The 19,853-nt window shown below is 46.7% G+C and overlaps 1 protein-coding gene across 10 annotated transcripts in view; it reads left to right on the forward strand.

Annotated features, from left to right (window-relative positions):
- Positions 1-19,853, forward strand: part of plekha6 (pleckstrin homology domain containing, family A member 6) — a 117,030-nt gene that overhangs the window by 66,183 nt on the left and 30,994 nt on the right. For 7 of the 10 annotated variants that reach the window (XM_075461928.1, XM_075461924.1, XM_075461926.1 and 4 more), the window contains 13 exons: positions 1-206; positions 2,648-3,086; positions 3,279-3,365; positions 4,395-4,448; positions 5,646-5,717; positions 6,849-6,929; positions 10,389-10,538; positions 11,392-11,487; positions 12,262-12,373; positions 12,453-12,592; positions 13,847-14,014; positions 17,839-17,914; positions 19,691-19,773. The exon at positions 1-206 is cut by the window's left edge and continues 298 nt beyond it. In XM_075461928.1, the coding sequence (XP_075318043.1) occupies positions 1-206; positions 2,648-3,086; positions 3,279-3,365; positions 4,395-4,448; positions 5,646-5,717; positions 6,849-6,929; positions 10,389-10,538; positions 11,392-11,487; positions 12,262-12,373; positions 12,453-12,592; positions 13,847-14,014; positions 17,839-17,914; positions 19,691-19,773 (1,764 nt within the window). The remainder of the gene's footprint in view (positions 207-2,647; positions 3,087-3,278; positions 3,366-4,394; positions 4,449-5,645; positions 5,718-6,848; positions 6,930-10,388; positions 10,539-11,391; positions 11,488-12,261; positions 12,374-12,452; positions 12,593-13,846; positions 14,015-17,838; positions 17,915-19,690; positions 19,774-19,853) is intronic. The other 3 variants (XM_075461923.1, XM_075461929.1, XM_075461930.1) reach the window with 3 other exon arrangements.

Raw genomic sequence — 19,853 nt, forward strand, 5'->3', positions numbered from 1 at the left:
AGTAACAACGTTCAGCCCTCCAGAAGTTACAGTGGCCATGATGGCGTCCAGGAGCCCAAGGATCAGCAGGAGAATGTGGTGTTCAGGAGGGGATTTGTGCCGAGGACAACACCGGAGAGGGTGGCCCAGAGAAAGAGCTCCATGGCCCAGCTGCAACAGTGGGTCAACCAGCGGCGGGGCATGAGCTCTCAGGAGGACATCAACAGGTAAATGAGTGGGGCCTTCCCTCTGCTTTGCACCATGCTGAGTTAGGGTTAGGGTTAGGGTCAGGGTCAGGGTTAGGGTCAGGGTTAGGGTCAGGGTTAGGGTCAAGGTTAGGGTCAGGGTTAGGGTCAAGGTTAGGGTCAGGCTCAGGGTCAGGGTCAGGGTTAGGGTTAGGGTCAGGATTAGGATTAGGATTAGGGTCAGGGTTAGGGTTAGGTATTAGGAGTTTATACTAGGGATGTCGAAATTTAAAAAAAGTCTTGACCGACCACTGAGCCTCATTAGTCGATTAAAGTCGGTCACCGAAAATTCTAGAAGTGCCATTTATGATATCTGTGTCCTGTCGCGCGTCATTCTCTGCCTCGTCGAACAAGTTATGCCCCCATTTTAGACTGGTTAGGCTCCCACCACACAATCAATGTTAATTCGTGCCCTTGGTATTATACATTTTCTCCAATCATTGACCACTAGTTCTAGGCGTACTTGTGGAGGAATAAGGGTTTTGGGTAGAAAAATAATTGCTGTGCCTGCGCAGACACGCACAGCCACACATTACGCGCAACGGCGCCGTTCCAGTCACGGTACTTTTTAAACACGAATCAAACGCGACACCGAACTCGGGCTGTTAAAAGCCCACGTTACAAAGTCACAAACAGAGAACGGTGCATTTGGCGGTGTTACAGGAAAGTAGGTTAACCAATGACTTCGTTAAAAAAAAACTTACCGAATGCCAACAGCCTCTGTGGCGTAGCCTATGCTGCACAAAATCCTTTGCAATAAGTTCCTGTCGTCATGCCATTTCAGTACAGATGAATATAACACAACAAGTAGGCTAAGTTAGTCTTGTGTCTTTTGCCATTACAGTGTTACAATTATCATTATGTCGTAGTCCACACGCAGCCACTAACAAGCTGGCAGTGAAGGTTGTCACAATATTGCCGTCAGGATACATTTGCATTAGAGCTACACGCAACCGGTGTAAGAGAGGACCTCTAAGGAGGGCGCTACGTGAGCTCTGCTGCGGTTGTTCTTCCATTGTGGGATGGCTCATGCTCACATAACATTTCTAAAGATGGTGGCTGCTGCGTGTGCTGGAATGGTCTTGGAGTAACTCAGGAGGCCGTGGGAAACTCCGTGCGTTTTTGAGTTATGTTTCAAGTGGGTGCAATAGACACAGGGTCCATATCGGTGTGTGTTATGTGATGCAAAAGAAGGGAGAACAGAAGAGAAATTATTCAATTTTATAAAAAATATATTAAAAATTAATTTTTCAAAATGTGGAATGTGAGTCCATGGTTCGGCGTGCAGTCCTGTGACACAGTCTAGACCTGTTACCTTAGGGTTAGAGTTTAGTGAAAGGGAAAGGTTATATACATGATAATTGATGGGATTATTAGCTTATTAAAAAAATATTATTTAAAAATTCATTTTCAAAATGTGGCTTGTACCCCGACTTAAGGTTCGGCATGCAGTCCTGTGACAGAGCCTGGTCATGTTACCTTAGGGTTCAGTGAAAGGGAAAGGTTGTACATACACAATCCTTGTTGAAGTTATTAACTTATTAAATAAATTAATTAAATAAACTGGAAGCCTCTGGGTCCTGTGTCAAAAGTGGAAAAGTGTCCAAGTTGTCATCATTTTTCCTAAAAGCTTTTTAATCTGATACCTTTATGCCAGTCATTTCCATAATGTTGTGGCCGAACCAGTCGCTAAGGTCATTCCTGTGGGGTAATCCTATCATAAGAACATAGAAACCAGCAGCCAGTTATCTTACAGGACTGTGAGCATGCAAACTGAAAAAGCGATTGATCCCTCTTCATAAATTTGGAATTTGAAATTTGAAATTTGGAATATTGTGGCCTATTGTTGAGGTTTTGTAACGCTGTTAGCCTGGAGATGCCAGCTGCATTTCCACTCTACCAGGAAGCTAAGCTAGTTTTTCTTAAACAATTTCAGGACTAATTCATCAGTGGTGAACCACAACATCAGCAGGCGTTTCAGCTGTTTATCACCATACGCCCTCCTTTGTGGCAGCCCCTTAGGTGATCAGGTCTAAAGGATAGTTCTGTGTCCAATTTGGTGATAAAACGTTTATCTTTAAGCTTGCCCTGAATTCGGTTTTATACTGTTCAGTTTCTGTTGTTTTGTCTTAGTTTAAAAATGGCGGACCTGTTGTTCTGCCTTAGGGTTAGGGTTAGGGTCATGCAGGAGAAGGCAGCTGCTGGTTCTCCTCCTTACAGCTTTCCGTCTCCCACTCACACCCAGCTGAGCCTCCTGTGGGTTGTTCCAGTCATCAGGGCTCCCAGGAGGGCTGCACCATACTAAAGGGTGGGGGTGGGAGATGGCACTGTGTGTGTTATATTTTTTAACACCATTCAGATGCTGTATTCATGAAGCCCATCTGACAGGAGATATTCTCACAGCTGGTTTCCTGTGCCCTCAGCCCGGCTGGGTACTACCCCCTCAGCAGAGGGGTCCCAGCTGACTTCTACAGGCACTCTGGTGGCTCACTCTACGTGGACGAGTTCCCTCTGTACCCAGGAGGGGTGCGGCCGGACAGCATCTGCTCTGTGTCTCCTGTGGGGGGGCACGATCGACACTGGAGTGTGGAGCGGCGCTCACTGAGGGATGGGCCGCAGTTGCTCAGGGACCCCTGGGGGCCGCAGCACTACGGTGGAATGGAATCATCTATGAGACGCTTGTCCATTCAGCCACGCTCCAGGTCTGTACCCAGGTCCCCGTCCTTGTCTTCAGGGGGACCCTACTCTCCGGCTCGGTCCCCTTCCAGCCACTTTGAGCGCTTTGCAGGGAGGATGAGGGAGGATGTGATCTATGCGGATCCCTTCACATACAGCCTGAGAAGATCCATTAGCTCACCAAAGGTCAGACCAGCCTAAAAATCGGAGCATTTTTAAACAGAATTTCTTGTAATGTTGTTGTTGTTGATTTGTAGAACAGAATAGAAATGATACCTAGTGCAAGAAGAAGAAGAAATGCATGTTTTGTTTCACTAAAATGAAACCATTCATCCTGCTCCTGCACTTTTTCCTTATTACCTTGGCTTGTCTCCTCAGTACGTGTACCCTGGTGATAGGAGGTCCTTAAGTCAAGGATTATACCACCACAGCTACCCCGTGTCCCCCTCCATCCACATGAAAATGGTAGGTACCGTGGTACATGTATGTGAAACGGGATCTGTTCCTCTGGCTCTGCGTTGTCACCTGTCCATGTCTCACTCTTCTACCTTCTCCTGTGCTGCACTAACCTGACACAAGCATCTCCCTCTGTGCACGTGTAACTTAAGGTATGCTTGTCAGATCATGCGTCAGGCTCACAGCACATACAGAAATCCCATCACAGAACCACTGGCCAGGTTTTAAGTTTGAGGTGCCTGGCAGTCCCAGCAGCAGCTCCAACGTCCATCAGGTTCTGTCCCTGATTCTGTTGGAGCTGCTCATCCTGTGTGCTGCATACAGCTGCTCCATCAGCAGCTGCTCCATCAGCAGCTCCTCCATCAGCAGCTGCTCCATCAGCAGCTGCTCCATCAGCAGCTCCTCCATCAGCAGCTGCTCCATCAGCAGCTGCTCCATCAGCAGCTGCTCCATCAGCAGATCCTCCATCAGCAGCTGCTCCATCAGCAACTCCTCCATCAGCAGCTGTTCCATCAGCAGCTGCTCCATCAGCAGCTGCTCCATCAGCAGATCCTCCGTCAGCAGCTGCTCCATCAGCAACTCCTCCATCAGCAGCTGCTCCATCAGCAGCTGCTCCATCAGCAGATCCTCCGTCAGCAGCTGCTCCATCAGCAACTCCTCCATCAGCAGCTCCTCCATCAGCAGCTGCTCCATCAGCAGATCCTCCATCAGCAGCTGCTCCATCAGCAACTCCTCCATCAGCAGCTGCTCCATCAGCAGCTGCTCCATCAGCAACTCCTCCATCAGCAGATCCTCCATCAGCAGCTGCTCCATCAGCAGCTGCTCCATCAGCAACTCCTCCATCAGCAGCTGCTCCATCAGCAGCTGCTCCATCAGAGGACTGGAACAGTGGGACCTGGACAGGGGACGGAGACAGCGAGGAGGAGCATGGCTGGGGGAGTTATTGGTGGTGCAGTGAGTGTGTTTTAGTGTGACTGCCGACATGTGAAGGTGTTCTGTTTGTGTGACTTCCATGTTTGTTGCTGCCGCTGGGCTCAGGAGGACTTGTTAGACCTTCAGCTCCAGCGCAACCTGGACTACCTGGACCAGCAGGTAGGAGGACACACGGGGGCCCCCACACTGTTTTCCTTCCTTTCCTTTTCCACCTGTCCTGTCTCCTCCCTGATGATGCCTCCATCTAAGCGAACCTGTTCCTGACACAGCTGCATTAGTGTTGGGTGGTCCTGGTGCAGGGGCCGACATGTGCTGCAGGGGAGCTCCGGGTACTTTTAGATCTCCATTCTTTCACCTCGTACTTCCTCTAGTCTGCATTTCAGAGGATCTTGTACTTTCTACATTCAGTTGACAGGTGTAGTTACTTGATGAATGGAGAATTTCAATGATGTAACAAACTTTGAAATAACAGCATATTTCCAGCCTTTTTATCCTCTGACATCTGACAGAGAGCTCTGTCACACAGCTGCTGGAGACAATCAGTATCAGCGCTGAGCACTTTAGATTCAATTAGTTGTGTTAACCTTGTATTAGATGTCTCTGTTACAGTGGGACAAGCCAAACAAAGCACCATCAGGTCCTCAGCAGATGTTGGTCTGACCTCAGATGAACTCTGAGTCAGAGGCAGTGTGTCAACTTCCACATGAACTAAGAGAGCAGCTGATCTGTGCATCAGTGCATCTGTGCATCTGTGCATCAGTGCATCTGTGCATCTGTGCATCTGTGCATCAGTGCATCAGTGCATCTGTGCATCTGTGCATCTGTGCATCAGTGCATCAGTGCATCTGTGCATCTGTGCATCTGTGCATCTGTGCATCTGTGCACTGATGCACAGATGCACAGCGAGGGAGAGCACCTGTGTGAAGGCAGAGCGGGTTAGGGGTAGAAAGCTAAAGATGAAGTGGTGACCATAAACAGCACTGACACATGTTCACACTATTACACTGAGCTGACCATCCAGCAGGTTCTTAGAATGAAATGATTCAGACATCCAAAAGTAGATTCTGAAAAAATACTTTGAACTGTAGCAAACTGACCAACTCCAGTGAGTCGGGTTGTGTGGTCCCAGGGAACGTACTTCCAGTAAAGCTGCAGAGCATCCACAGGACCTTCCAGCATGTGTCATCACATTTCTCCCATTTCAGAATGGATCATTTTAGCCTGACCTTTTGAGAATGAGATGACACACTGCTGAAGCCAGCCAGCACACAGCATGGGCAGCAGTTTGACTTCAGTCTGAGTACAGAGCAGCTCAGAAGGGAACTCTGATGTTTGATGTGGATCTTTCTTTCACAGGTTCCTCCTTTCCATGAAGCCTACAGCAGGGAACTGCATCCTACGCTGAAACTCAACGAGATTGAAACCAGTGTAAGAGACTACATGCACATCTTTATTCTTCCAAATACAGAATATGGCCAGAGGTGTGCGTACCTTCCTGCCCCAGCAGCTGCCGCCCCAGCAGCTGCCGCCCCAGCAGCTGCCGCCCCAGCAGCTGCCCCCCCAGCAGCTGCCGCCCCAGCAGCTGCCGCCCCAGCAGCTGCCGCCCCAGCAGCTGCCTCAGCTCAGCGCGGGGCAGAGGGCTGCTGCTGAGCTCTGCTCTGCGTGTCCTCGGCTCTGTTCTGGAGCTTTGGGACCACCTGAAGCAGGGTGCAGCCAGCTGCTCTGCCTGTACACAAAGTGAAGTAATGCTGTCAGAATGCTTTTATTAATATTTTGAAAATCATGATTTGAAGTCTCATTTGAAAAAATATCTGTCACACAGGCAGCCAATCAAGCAAGCCGAAAAGGCTGAAGCCCCCAGACCTGGCTCTCAGCGGCCCCTCGGCGGCCTGGCCCTCAGCATCCACTCAGCGGCCCCTCAGCGGCCCCTCAGCGGCCCCTCAGCAGCCCCTCAGTGGCCCCTCAGCAGCCCCTCAGTGGCCCCTCAGTGGCCCCTCAGCAGCCCTGGCCCTCAGCGGCCCCTCAGTGGCCCCTCAGCGGCCCTGGCCCTCAGTGGCCCCTCAGCGGCCCCTCAGCAGCATGGCCCTCAGCGGCCCCTCAGTGGCCCCTCAGCAGCCCTGGCCCTCAGCGGCCCCTCAGCGGCCCCTCAGTGGCCCTGGCCCTCAGCAGCCCTGGCCCTCAGCGGCCCTGGCCCTCAGCGGCCCCTCAGCGGCCCCTCAGCGGCCCCTCAGCGGCCCTGGCCCTCAGCGGCCCCTCAGTGGCCCCTCAGCGGCCCTGGCCCTCAGCGGCCCCTCAGCGGCCCCTCAGCGGCCCTGGCCCTCAGCGGCCCCTCAGCGGCCCCTCAGCGGCCCTGGCCCTCAGCGGCCCCTCAGTGGCCCCTCAGCGGCCCCTCAGCGGCCCTGGCCCTCAGCGGCCCCTCAGTGGCCCCTCAGTGGCCCCTCAGCGGCCCTGGCCCTATGCTGTATGCACTTCCATTGCTGTGCTCTGGCCTTTGCTCTTCCTCCCTGTTGTCTCCAGGATACATGATCACATGATCACATGATGTTGTGTGTGACGCAGAAACTTCTGGGGCGACTGTGTGAGCAGAGCCGGATTCTGAAAGACCACCAGGCCGTCGTCCACAGGCTGAGAATGGACAAGGTATGTTGTTAAATCCCAGTTCCATAATGTGGTGGAGTTGTGTTTAGAAGACAGGCCCTCAGTGGAACATTAGAAATGAGCTGGCTACATGTATTAGCTTTGAAGCATCAACCATCATTAACTGACACATGTCCTCCTTGGAACTTGGTCTGTGTACTTAGAAAAACTAGATCAGTCCTGTCAGGGGTGGAGGTGAAAATATGTCACCTCCGCACATCTGGAAACACACAGGCTCCGAGAATCAGGTTTATGCTGGGTGGGTTAAAGGTTTAGCACTTAATACCATGGTTATTAGGAACTGTAGCTTAGAGTTAGGGAAGCCACTCTCTGGGTAGGGTTAGGGTTAGGGTAGGTATTGAAGCCACTGTCTGGGTAGGGTTAGGGTAAGGCTTGTGAGTTTTTACTCAGTGGCTCCCCTCCTACGCGTCTGAACAGTCGCCATGGAGTTTGGTGTAGGAGCCAGGGGGGTGCACTCTACAACTCATGACCTGGCTGGTAATTGCCGCGTGTAGTGCCGTGGTCTTGGAGTAACTCAGGAGGCCGTGGGAAACTCTGTGTGATCTGAGTTGTGTTTCAAGTGGGTGCAATAGACACAGGGTCCATACAGGTGTGTGTTATGGACTGAAAAATAAAGTAGAGAAGAAGAAAAATTATTACATTTTATTAAAAATATATTCAAAATTAATTTAAAAAATTCCTGTTACCTTAAGGTTAGAGTTCAGTGAAAGGGAAAGGTTATATAACACCCAATCATTGTTGAACTTATTAAAAAATTAATTAAAAATTAATTTTTCAAAATGTGGCATGTAAAGCCCGACTTAAGGTTCGGCGTGCAGTCCTGTGACAGAGCCTGGTCATGTTACCTTAAGCTGGGCATACATTGTGCGATTTTTGGCCCGATGTCGACAAGATTTTGACTCGTGCGACTATTTTGGAGATCGGGCCGAGTTTTGGCTCAATCGTGCGTCTCGCATCGTGTAGTATACACGGGGTAACGACAAACGATTAAGCCCTCCCGACCACCTCCCGATCGATCGGATGAAAATCAAACTTGTTTGAAATCCTGGTCGCCGCTCGTGAGGCTCTCGCACAGTTGAAGCAGTTGCACGAGCCGATTGACCTCATCCTGTCACACTACGCATGCGCGCACATAGGTACGGAAGAAAAAATTGTCAACAGAAGAAGAAGAAGACAACAGAACAGCATGGCAGCGACCGGCGACCGAGTCCGACGTGTCGTGCAGTGTGAGCAGCCAGATCGCATCAGACCATCGGGTCGTACAGTGTGAGAACAGGAATTGTGAGCTGTGACGTTTTAACCCTTGCGATTCACTCGTACAGTATGAGCAGCAGCTGAATACCGCGATTGAAAAAATCGCACAGTGTATGCCCAGCTTTAGGGTTCAGTGAAAGGGAAAGGTTGTACATACACAATCCTTGTTGAAGTTATTAACTTATTAAAAAAAATAATTAAATAAACTGGAAGCCTCTGGGTCCTGTGTCAAAAGTGGAAAAGTGTCCAAGTTGTCATCATTTTTCCTAAAAGCTTTTTAATCTGATACCTTTATGCCAGTCATTTCCATAATGTTGTGGCCGAACCAGTCGCTAAGGTCATTCCTGTGGGGTAATCCTATCATAAGAACATAGAAACCAGCAGCCAGTTATCTTACAGGACTGTGAGCATGCAAACTGAAAAAGCGATTGATCCCTCTTCATAAATTTGGAATTTGAAATTTGGAATATTGTGGCCTATTGTTGAGGTTTTGTAACGCTGTTAGCCTGGAGATGCCAGCTGCATTTCCACTCTACCAGGAAGCTAAGCTAGTTTTTCTTAAACAATTTCAGGACTAATTCATCAGTGGTGAACCACAACATCAGCAGGCGTTTCAGCTGTTTATCACCATACGCCCTCCTTTGTGGCAGCCCCTTAGGTGATCAGGTCTAAAGGATAGTTCTGTGTCCAATTTGGTGATAAAACGTTTATCTTTAAGCTTGCCCTGAATTCGGTTTTATACTGTTCAGTGGGCTTAGGGTTAGGGTTAGGGTAGGTATCAGTGATGCGCGGGCTGACCCGAAGCAGCGGGCGCCTGCAGGCATCCGCGGTCACCCGCAGTTGCGGGTCATAAAAAAATATTTTTAATGATATTCGGGTTGCAATCGGTCGGGTCGTTTTGTCGTTTGAGATAAATATTAAAAAATAACTTGTTAAACGTTTGTAATTCAAACAGTAGACACAATGTTCTATTAAATAAATACACTTTATTGGCTGAATAACTTCCAGAGATGACGTACGTGGTCAGAACTACAGTAGGTATGGAGACGGCAAGAGAGAAGGTCAAGTTGGTAGAGTGGAAGCTCCGCAAACACACACGCAGAAAAAAGTAAGGTTTGGGACTCATTCGCCGAGATCATCAAAGATGATGAGCAAAGTGCAGGCTTTGTCATGTGCACCTCCTGTGAAGCAATGTATGCATTTGATAGCCACAAAACTGGAACGACCAACATGGCCCGTCACAAGTGTGGCACCGGGAAGCCATCGCAGCCAAAAAGTCAACAGACCATAGATGTCTTTATGCGACCTGATCATATATTTTTGGTTGTCTAAAATGAGACACGCGTTCACAGACATACGTTAATAAAGACATATATTGTGCATGTGATGTGAGAGCTTTTATTATTCATCCATGTGACGAAGTTGCCTATAGCCAATTGTTGTGGGAAGGCTACCTCTATTGTATTCTTTTAGATGCTGAGCGCTAATTTAACTTTTGAATGCTGAAGCGGGGCAAGTTTGTCAACAAACTTACAAGCAATGCCATCTTACAATTTTAACACCTTAAAAATGAATGCAGGTAGGCTATATGAGGTCCGTTGTGCGTTGCCAATGACGCTAGGATGTTCATTAAGACCATTGGCTACTTTTTTTAAAAGCGGTTCGGGAAGCGGGTCGGATCAACATTTTTTCATAAATATTTCTTGCGGTCTGAGTTAACGGGCGGGTTAGTGGAAAAAGCGGTCGGTTGCAGGATTTTTTTTCGTCGACCCGCGCGTCACTGGTAGGTATTGAAGCCACTCTCTGCAGTAACACACATCCTGTGGAGGTTTTAGGCTGTACACCCACTCAGAGAACTGAATGTTCTGAAAGTCACTTCATTTAGTGCAGAGCTGATAGAGTTCAGATCAGCAGCTCTGTCCATAAACAAATGAAGTGGTGACAACATTTTTTATGAAATAGGAACATTTGCTTTCAACATTTGATTAGTTTTCTATGTTCTGTTGGGAAAGGAGTCCTGCATTCTCTTTGTATGTACAGTGTTCCAGCTGTTTTGGGATTGGGATGTAACTTTGTTTGGAAAGATCAGCTGTTATTTCCCACCAGAATAAAACAATAATAAAGTATTAAACAACTGCACCATGTCACATGTGAGACACTTTTTACTTTTTACCTGTCTGTTCCCAGGACAGCCTAGAGGAGGAACTGGTGGCAACTCATCAGGAGATGGAGCTTTACCGTATCCAGCCTGTAATCACAGAGAAGCTGCAGTTCAAGAAGGAAACCCAGCAGAACCATCTCATTCACATCAGAGGGGAGCTCTCCCAGGCTTCCAGTGTAAGACAGTGCTAATCTGTGCACGCTACAGCCCCACTTATTTAAAGACCTGCTAAATTCAAGCAAATGCCAACAATCACTGCTGAATAATCTGATGGTGACAGTGGAAAGAAAACACTCGTGGGCTGCCAGCATGATGCTGCCATCACCATGTTTGCCTGTAACGCTCTCCCATCTTCACAATGGAATTTGGATCTCTTTCATATGTCCATTCTCAATCAAAAAGCTCTCAGCTTGGCTGCTAGCCATAACTGGGAAGTCTTTTGGTTGCAGATGTCTTCTATACTGACTCGCGGGCTTGTGGACGAATCCCCAGCCCGCTGTGTGAGCCTCATGAAAGCAGCTGTGTGGCTTCTGTATTATGTCTAATGAATTCAAGTGGACTCAGGTGGACCCCAGTCCAGATTTAGAAGTGTGTTCAGGTTCATGGATAGCTGTGGAGCTGAGGGCTCTGATTCCCCACATAAATGGGGCATGTCTGCTTTTTATGATTAACGGAACGCCATCAAAGGCCAACAAAAGCAAACCGATGAGGGGATGAGGGGCTGGAGACCGAAGTTGTGACCTGCGGTATCTCAGGTGCTCCAGGACAGTGTCAGGCCTGTTTTAAGATGGGCAAACTTGTTCTTTTAAAGACTAAAAGAACAAGCTGTCACTGCTTTGGCATTGTGGAATATTGTGTGCAGACTAAGAAAATAACTGAAAGTGAATCTGGAAGATTTGAACGGGTTTGAAACTCCATCAGTGCTGTACAGCGAGGACAGAAGCTGACACTTTGCTTCATGTTCTGCAGTTCATTTTGAATCGGACTAAACCATTAATGATGGAGTGCATTTATTTCTTCCTCTCTCAGGCTTTAACCACCATTCGTATGGAGTTTGAGGCTTTAGAGGACGAGGCCAATGCAATCCATGGAGATCTGTGGGAACAACTGAATGCTGGAGGGCAGGTAACACGTCAAAACCTCATTTTCTCTGTTCAGCTGAGAACTGCATCTGAAAAAGAAGTTTCTTTTACAGCATTTCAATTTCCATTCAAATTCCAAAACAAATGATACTCAGGAGTATCAAACAGCCACGCATTTGATCCTCTTTGATACAAAACCAACTATTTAAAGCGGGGACCAAAGAAAACAAGAAAATCAATCCTCCATTTCACTAAAATATCAACAGATGAAATGTTCTTCTGTGAAAAAATGAGCAAACCCTCAGCCTCAGAAGCAGGTACCGTTCCCCTTTAACAGAACCGAGGTGCTTTCTTCTCTGGATGTATTCCCTGTCTGAAACCTATCAGTGGTTCTTTTTCTTCACTCGTCCTCTGAATTCAACTCTCAACAATGTTGTGACCATGCAATGACTGTTATAATGTATCATTTATGATAATAATAATTAGTGTTATTATTAGATATGATGATAATCAAATCTAGTAATAGTAATAGTTTAGTTTTTACAGAGTGATTGCACAATAACTAATAAATATCACTTGGGCACCTCGGCCTGCACCAACAAACTCTCATTTCACTGACTGGACTTGTTGCTTTCTGTTTTCATGAAACTGAGCTCTTTAGTTTAAATTTAAACTTTAAACTTAAAGACTAAAAATGATTGAGTCCGCAGAATATCCCCTGTCTGCAGTGTGTTCCTTTCTCACGTGATTCATAAAGAGCTCTCTTTCTTCTGATAGAAAGCAGCTCTCCTTTCTTCTTCTTGTGATCTCCTTTCAGAGTGAACTCGTTCGTAGACACATCCAGAAAGAGTTTTGGAGAGTCCAGGATGTATTGGAGGGACTTCACAAGAGTAACTCCTCCAGAGGCACAGATACAGCTCAGCACATAGGTAAAAAGCCTGTTTGATGTCTTTGGTGTGTCCTCACACCCTGTGGCTGTCTCACCACTTTTCTTTCTTCCTCTCACAGTTGCCAGCGGTGCATCAGGTTCCTTTAGCACCAATAGTCCAGCCAGTCCCCTGAGCTCAGTAAGCCTAACCAGCCCGCTCAGCCCCTTCTCCCCAGTGCTGGGCTGCCAGGCCTCCCCCACCAAACAGCTGGGCCCGGAGGTAAGCACCGGACACACCCAGCCGGGGCTTATCCCCAGTCCAGAATCTGGCCCATACTCAGAAACTAGAGTCAACCCAGAAGTGTGTAGAAGTTCAAGCTTCTGGCTTCATCCCAGATCACACCCCACACCTGTTTTTAAATGGGATTCTAAGCCTGAGAGTACACCCAAAACCTGCTGGGAGCCTGACCTAACCTCACATGCAGAACATATCAATTCTATTTTTTAGGCTTGTGGGACTGATGAACACAGCTTTCCTCTGCCCACCCTCACTCTTCTGAACCTCAGGGAGTCCTTAGGTAGATTGGACCCCGTAGTAGAGGAAATCAACAAAAGCAGAAAGAGCTCAAACCTTGATCAGCATCTAAACTTTGACCAGATCAGTTTTCTCAATGTATCACGCCTTCAGACTCAGTTCAAACCTACTCTGATATTCAGGGGCTCAGATTTCCATCCACAGCACCACTCAGCAGAGTACCAGGATGGCCACAGAAAACGCTTCCCTGTTCCTGAACCCCAGATCCTCCTGCCTCAGGACTCCCGTTGGACTGGCATTTTGTCAGATCTCTACACACTCTCGGGCCTCTTGTTTCAGAGGTGCTGGCCATGAGACCCAATGTGATGACCAGCGAGCTTCTCAGTCCTTTTATCACACCTGCTGGGCCACTAACCTTTTCTGACCGCCAGGGGCAGCCTGGCATCACTCCACAGATCTATAATAGAACAGCCTAACAGGCAGTGCTCATGCAAACCCATTTTAAAGATAACTCGACTCCTAGCTGACATTAATTATTTGAAGACTATAATCTGTAGTCTTGTGAAAACAGGGACACCATTTTGCTGGGATTGTTGACATTTTATTTGGAAATTGCCGAAGAGCAATTTTCTTCCCCTTCTTTTGATAAAGATGCAAAGTGAGGATATAAGCTGTTTGCGCTTATTATCCATCTTTGTTCTTCAGTTTACCATGGCGAACACATTTTTACAGGATGGATGTTTTTCACATGATACTCTCATAATGACATAAGAAGGTTCTGGCCTTCTCAGAGAACCTTTGGTATACTCTCTGGCTTTATGAATTCACTGTTAAAGCACCATGAGATTCTTGGAAACAGGAGCCCTTTCAGAGATCATTTCTATGAGTTCTTTCTGCTCTGCACTTTACCTGGCTTGTTATTCTCCTGATGTGCAGGACTCTCCTCCTCCTGTCCCTTCTCTCCCTCCTTTCTCACACCCTCTCCCTTATGGGATCTAGGAAAGTGTTCCTCCAAGGCCTCCCCTCCCCAAGTCATATTACCCATTGGAGTCCTCCCCCACCTTTCCTCCCTCCATCCCCCCCTTGCCTTTTAACAGCACCGCTTGGCTGCGCAACCTGGGCCTTGATGATGGTTACCTTGACCATGAAGATTCTTACATCAGAAAGGTATATCAGCATTTCTGCTTCTGTCCCTCCCTTCCATTACTCAGTCATTACTTCTGTAAATATTACTTTGAGCCTAATAAGCCAACACAGGCCATTCATCTCATCAAACTAAACATGCCCACCCATTTGTTCCAGTGCTCCACCTCTGCCTCTGAGGGCTCTGTGTCACCATATCAGACAATATTTGACCTCCAGAAGAACTTTCCTCTTCTTCAAGAAGCTTGGTGTTTATTTTTCTTTCATTTAACTGTACATTTCACTGCTTCAAAAGCAGGGGAAGTGCTTCTGTGAAGCTTCTCTTTCTCACCAAAGATTAGCATTAGTATGGCTGCCCGTTGGAGAGTTGTGTCACGTTTGGGTTGGTGTGCGTGGCGTGGAGAAGGTAGCACCCGGATGCAGATATTCAAAAACAAAAACTGGCTTTATTTCCAATAAACAACAAAAAGCGCGGCTGAACAAAAACTTAAACTATGAAGTGATTTGAAGAAAACAAAACTTTACTATAACTATGACAATGTGGACAAACCTGACCTGGCATGAATTCAGTGAGTGACGGTGAGGATCTGGCAAACTGAATGAGGAACCCTGGAAACTAAACACGGTGGGAGTGATTGGTGAGTGAGTGCAGCTGGGGGGAAAAACACCGGTGGCGTGAGTGAAGGTGATGGCAGGGCAAGAGAAACTAATGAAAACATGGAGTCATGTAGTTACAGTGCTGGATACTCATTAAAAAGTTGTGCTGTAAGCTGTGCACTAACCTCTGTCACCCTTCCAAAGTCATGGGAAGACATTTAGAAATTCTTAGTCTTGTTTCATGGTTTATACACCTGGATCAATGAGAGGCTATTGGGACTCTCATGTTTCCTTGGTTTGGCCTAAGACTGGCACTGTCAAGACAGTTTGGAACTAGCCAGCAGCGCAGTAAAGGTGCAATGCATTATGGGGTGGCACCATCATGTTGTGGAGCCGCAACACAAACAAAGCTGTTGATACTGTAGGTGCTGCTCACTTTGTCTTGCTGCACAATGATTCTGTTTAACAGAGAAGAATTTAAAAGGAGACTAGCTGCAGCAGACTAAATGATAAGCTCTGTGTCAGAGGTGTACAAACCCACTACATTTACACAGTGTAGATGTAGTGTAGAAGTGTATTGACAATTTAAAAAAATGTTTTTGTGGATCAACATCAATAACAACTCTCGCTAAAGCATATAATCGATGGCATCTTCAGCTACCGCTCGATAGATGGAGCAGTTTGTTGATTAAGATGTCCTGAATGATTGTATTGAATGCTGAGCTGTAGTCCACGAAGAGCATCTTCACGTAGCTCTGCTGGTTCTCCAGATAACCGTTTATGCAGGGTTATGGTGACATGGACTGTCTATGGACTGGTTCACTCTGTAGGTGAGATGGTGGAGGTCAAAGGAGGGGGGAAGGCACTCCATGATGTGTTGGAAAACCATATTGCACCGTTATTTTCCAGTTCTGTTATAATCAGACGTTGGCTGCTGATGACGGTTTTCAGAGGATGACTGGTTTTGTCCAAAATGGCCAGCAGTTTGTCCAGTGTTCTCTTCTCTGTAACTGTCACCAGAGTAAAAATGGATGCTGGCAACGGCAGACTGGTAAAACAACCACAGGAGTTTCTTGGAGATGTTAAAGCTTCTTTGTGTTGCTTGTCCTGTCCAGCTTGTTGTCCAGCTAAAGCCCATTGTACTTGTAGGTGTCCACAATCTGAACTGGTCGTGGGTTTGGTTTGGACTTCCCAAAGTCTGTGACCAGCTCCTTAGTCTTTGAGGTGTTGAGCTGCAGATTGCTCATGTGGCACCCAACAGCAAAGTTCCGCACCAGACTCCTATACTTCTCTTCTTGGTCATCCCTGATACACCCCATGATGTCTGTGTCAGAGTTGTAGCAGAAGTCTGAGGTGTACAGTGTGAAGAGGAGAGGGGGGCTTCTGTGCTGCTGGCCACAGCGTCAGATGGGATGTTCTTCCTGCCACAGCCATGGTTTATCATTAGGGTAACAGTCTGAGCAGGGGCAACCACGTCCTCACAGAAGTTGAGACAATCTGTTTGACAACGTGTCAGCCCCTCTATGTCCTCACCATGTGGACTCATGTGGAGCACATCCCAGTCCGTGGTTCCATAACAGTCTCTCAGGACGCCCTCCATCTCCTGATGGAGCGTGTGGTGGCAGGCTGTGTTCTAACCAGGGGGGTGTAGATCAGGTTGGGATTGGACTAGAAAGGCTGCCATCTCTACAGCGCCATCTTCCCCTGGAATAGGCAGCCAATAGCTACTTTCCGTACCGACCAGTTGGCAACACTGGAATAAAAGCAGTAAGATCTGTTTTCTGAGAAAGTCTCGGTTTTATTCCTTTTTCCAGAATAAACCCTGCTGCACCAAACTGCTCTTATTTCCACTGCTTTTTGACTTTTTCGTTCCAGGAACTTTGAATGAGTTTATTCTGAAAAGGTTGAGAAAGTGAGGCTTGAATCAAACTATGGCCCAGATTGGAGTTTTGTTTTCCCAACAGTATCAAAAACACAGCTGCTTGAATAACACAGGTGAACTTTTTCAATGATCGACATGGATGGAAACTCCCAGCCAGCAGTTCAGCGGGCTGGTTGCTGAGACATTTGTCAGTCACTTAAACAGGATGACACCATCTATTGCTGAAAAACTGGAATATTCCTTCTCTGTCCCTCTTACCACTCTGTTGTCTCTCTCTACCGTTTCATCTAAAAGCGGGGGAGTTGGTGTCCGGTATATAAGCAATGTTTTGATTAAACACATAATTCTGCTTTTCCCATAATCCCTCTGTATCCTCATGAGCAATTCAAGCTCATTTGTTTTATTTACAAGTGATCTGACATTTTCAATTCAAAACTTTCTCCACCTCTTTGTGCATCTTCCTCCAGTCTGACATTCACAGTGTTTCCTTTATAAATGGTAAATGGACTGCTATTAATACTGCTTTTGTTGTTTCTTTGATAGCTCAAAGGACTTTTACACCACAAGCCACATTCACCTACTTATACAGCACTTTAGTTCAAAGCTCAATCAGTTGCTACCGTTTGGATTCAACTTTTCCTTTTGCATGGTTACTCATTATACCAGATGTTGAAAAGCATTTCAAGTATGAGCAGCACAGGTTAAAAACCAGTGCAGAAAAATCTCTCAAAAGTGAATGTTTTGCCAAAGAAATTCAATTCAATTCAATTCATTTTTATTTATATAGCGCCAAATACAACAAATGTCATCTCAAGGCACTTAGATAATAAAGTCCAATTCAAGCCAATTGGAATTCAATTCATTGTAATCATAATTATTCATAAAATAATCCAATTCGTTCATATAGAGCCAATTCAAAAACAATTTCCTAGCTAAGGAAACCAACAGATTGCACTGAAACTTTTTCTTTTTCGGTCCAATCTCCCGGCCTGAGCGTGCCTGAGGCGACTGTGGAGAGAAACGACTCCCTTTTAACAGGAAGAAACCTCTGGCAGAACCAGACTCAGGAAGGGTGGCCATCCGCCTCCACCAGCTGGGGTTTGAGAGGACAGAAAAGAGGGGACAACAAACACTGTAACACCATTCAAAGGATACCTGTTGGAACAGGGAAAGAAATGCTCTGTGGGAAATCAAACAAAATCTAAAATACACACAATATGATCAGAGCTGCTACGACGTGGTGCCATTTTGGTGCGGCACACTATCTAATGCATTCTAATTATGTGAAACACCCTGGAGAAGTAACTGTTTTGGGAATGTACTGTAATTTTGTGTTACTTTCATGACAAATAATATTTCTGTATTGCAGTCCAGGATTGGAGAGCAAAGTAATATAAGAGATGTGCAGGAGCAGCTTCAGGACAAACAGCCTTCCACAAATAAAGGTACAACAATCTCATTTCAGAGTTCATGTTATGGTCACGTACTGATAGTAATAAAGTTGGCTTTATTCACAGAATCCCTGAACACAAAGCAGTGGTGACTCTCATCCTACTGATATTTTAAATTGAATAGAACGCATAAAAACACATACCTAGTTCAACTCAGAATGATGTCCCTTGAGATGTCATTTCACCATTAACAGTGAAACTTAAAGGATGTATCAAATTGTTGATTCAGAATTTCGGGGCCTGTACTATGAAGCAGGATTAGTGGCTTGGTGAGATAACTTCAGATTCAGTATACTGACCCCGCTCAGTCATTTTCCGTGGCCGACCACTTGGTGGCTGAGCTGCTGTCGTTCCCAACCGCTTCCACTTTGTTATAACACCACTGACAGCTGACTGTGGAATATTTAGCAGAGAGGACGTTTCACCACTGGACTTGTTGCACAGGTGGCATCCTATCATGGTACCAGCTGCTGAGAGCGAATGTTTAGAGAAGCAGTCTGCATGCCCAGGTGGGAATTTCTACACCTGTGGCCATGGAAGTGACTGGAACGCCTGAATTTAATTATTTGGATGGGTGGGTGAATACTTTAGACAATACAGTGTACCTAACTTGTTCCTAATAAGAGATTGCCTCCTGACCAATCAATTCTCTTTGAAAATGAAAAAGTAAAAGACATCAGTGTGTGGACACCTGGAGAGTTCCTTCCCGACTAGATTCAAAGAGCAACTCTGCTGTTTCCTTTTCACTCCGAAGCATCTTTATAAGAGACATGTCATCAGAAGGGAGTGCTTATCTAACTCTAAACAGACTTGCTGCTAACTTTGAAAGACATTCCATTTTTTACATTCTTTCTGTTAATTTTTAAAATGATCACTACAGATTTCCTGCCACCTTCTAATAGTGTCTGAGTGTTCAACCTCTCCAAAATGCAGCAAATCATGTCTACGGTTCATATCCACATCCAAATTATAATATTTTTTAGATTAATCCTAATCACTGTGGTTAGCACCATCGCCTCACAGCAAGAGGTTCCCGGCTGGTTCTGTGTGCAGTCTGCATGTTCTCCTCGGGTATGCGTGGGTTCTCCCCGGGTATGCGTGGGTTCTCCCCGGGTATGCGTGGGCTCTCCTCGGGTATGCGTGGCTTCTCCCCGGGTATGCGTGGGTTCTCCCCGGGTATGCGTGGGTTCTCCCCGGGTATGCGTGGGTTCTCCCCGGGTATGCGTGGGTTCCTCCCACCACCCAAAGACATCCCTAGAAGTGTATGTGAGCGTGCATGGTTGTTTGTCTCTGTGGGGCCCCATGATGGACTGGCCACTTGTCCAGGGTCCATGCCTCTCGCTCAATGACAGCTGGCATGGGCTCCACGCACGCACACACACACACACACACACACACACACACACACACAGACACACACACACACACACAGACACACGCACAGACGCACACACACACACACACACACACACACACACACACACACACACACACACCTTTTGTTCCTGCTTAGCATGCTATGAATTTCTGGTTGTGATTGGTGGTCCGATGCCAGCTCCACTGTTTTCCATGAATGTCACATATCCACAGTCAGAACAGCTTGGCTGATTTGCAGAGTTGATAACCAGCGTAGTGAGTGTCCATTGTCAGGGTTAGATAAGCCAGATGACCTTAAGTAACCCAGGACATGTTGAACCTGCTTTGTAGTACAGGCCCCTGGTCTCCCTTTGGCTCAAACTTATGGACTTCTTCTTTTTTTGCAAATGCCAGTTGGCATTGTTCCTCCTAGAACCAAGTCCCCCTCTGAAGAATGTCTCAGGAGCTCTGCTGAGGTTTCCCGGCACATCTCCAAGGTATATTTTACCCAAATTACATATCACTGCTAAGTAATATGGAAATGTCAGACATCAATAGAACAATGTGTTTTCAAACC

This window comes from Odontesthes bonariensis, chromosome 3 (assembly GCF_027942865.1).
Source record: "Odontesthes bonariensis isolate fOdoBon6 chromosome 3, fOdoBon6.hap1, whole genome shotgun sequence".
Lineage (NCBI taxonomy): Eukaryota > Metazoa > Chordata > Actinopteri > Atheriniformes > Atherinopsidae > Odontesthes > Odontesthes bonariensis.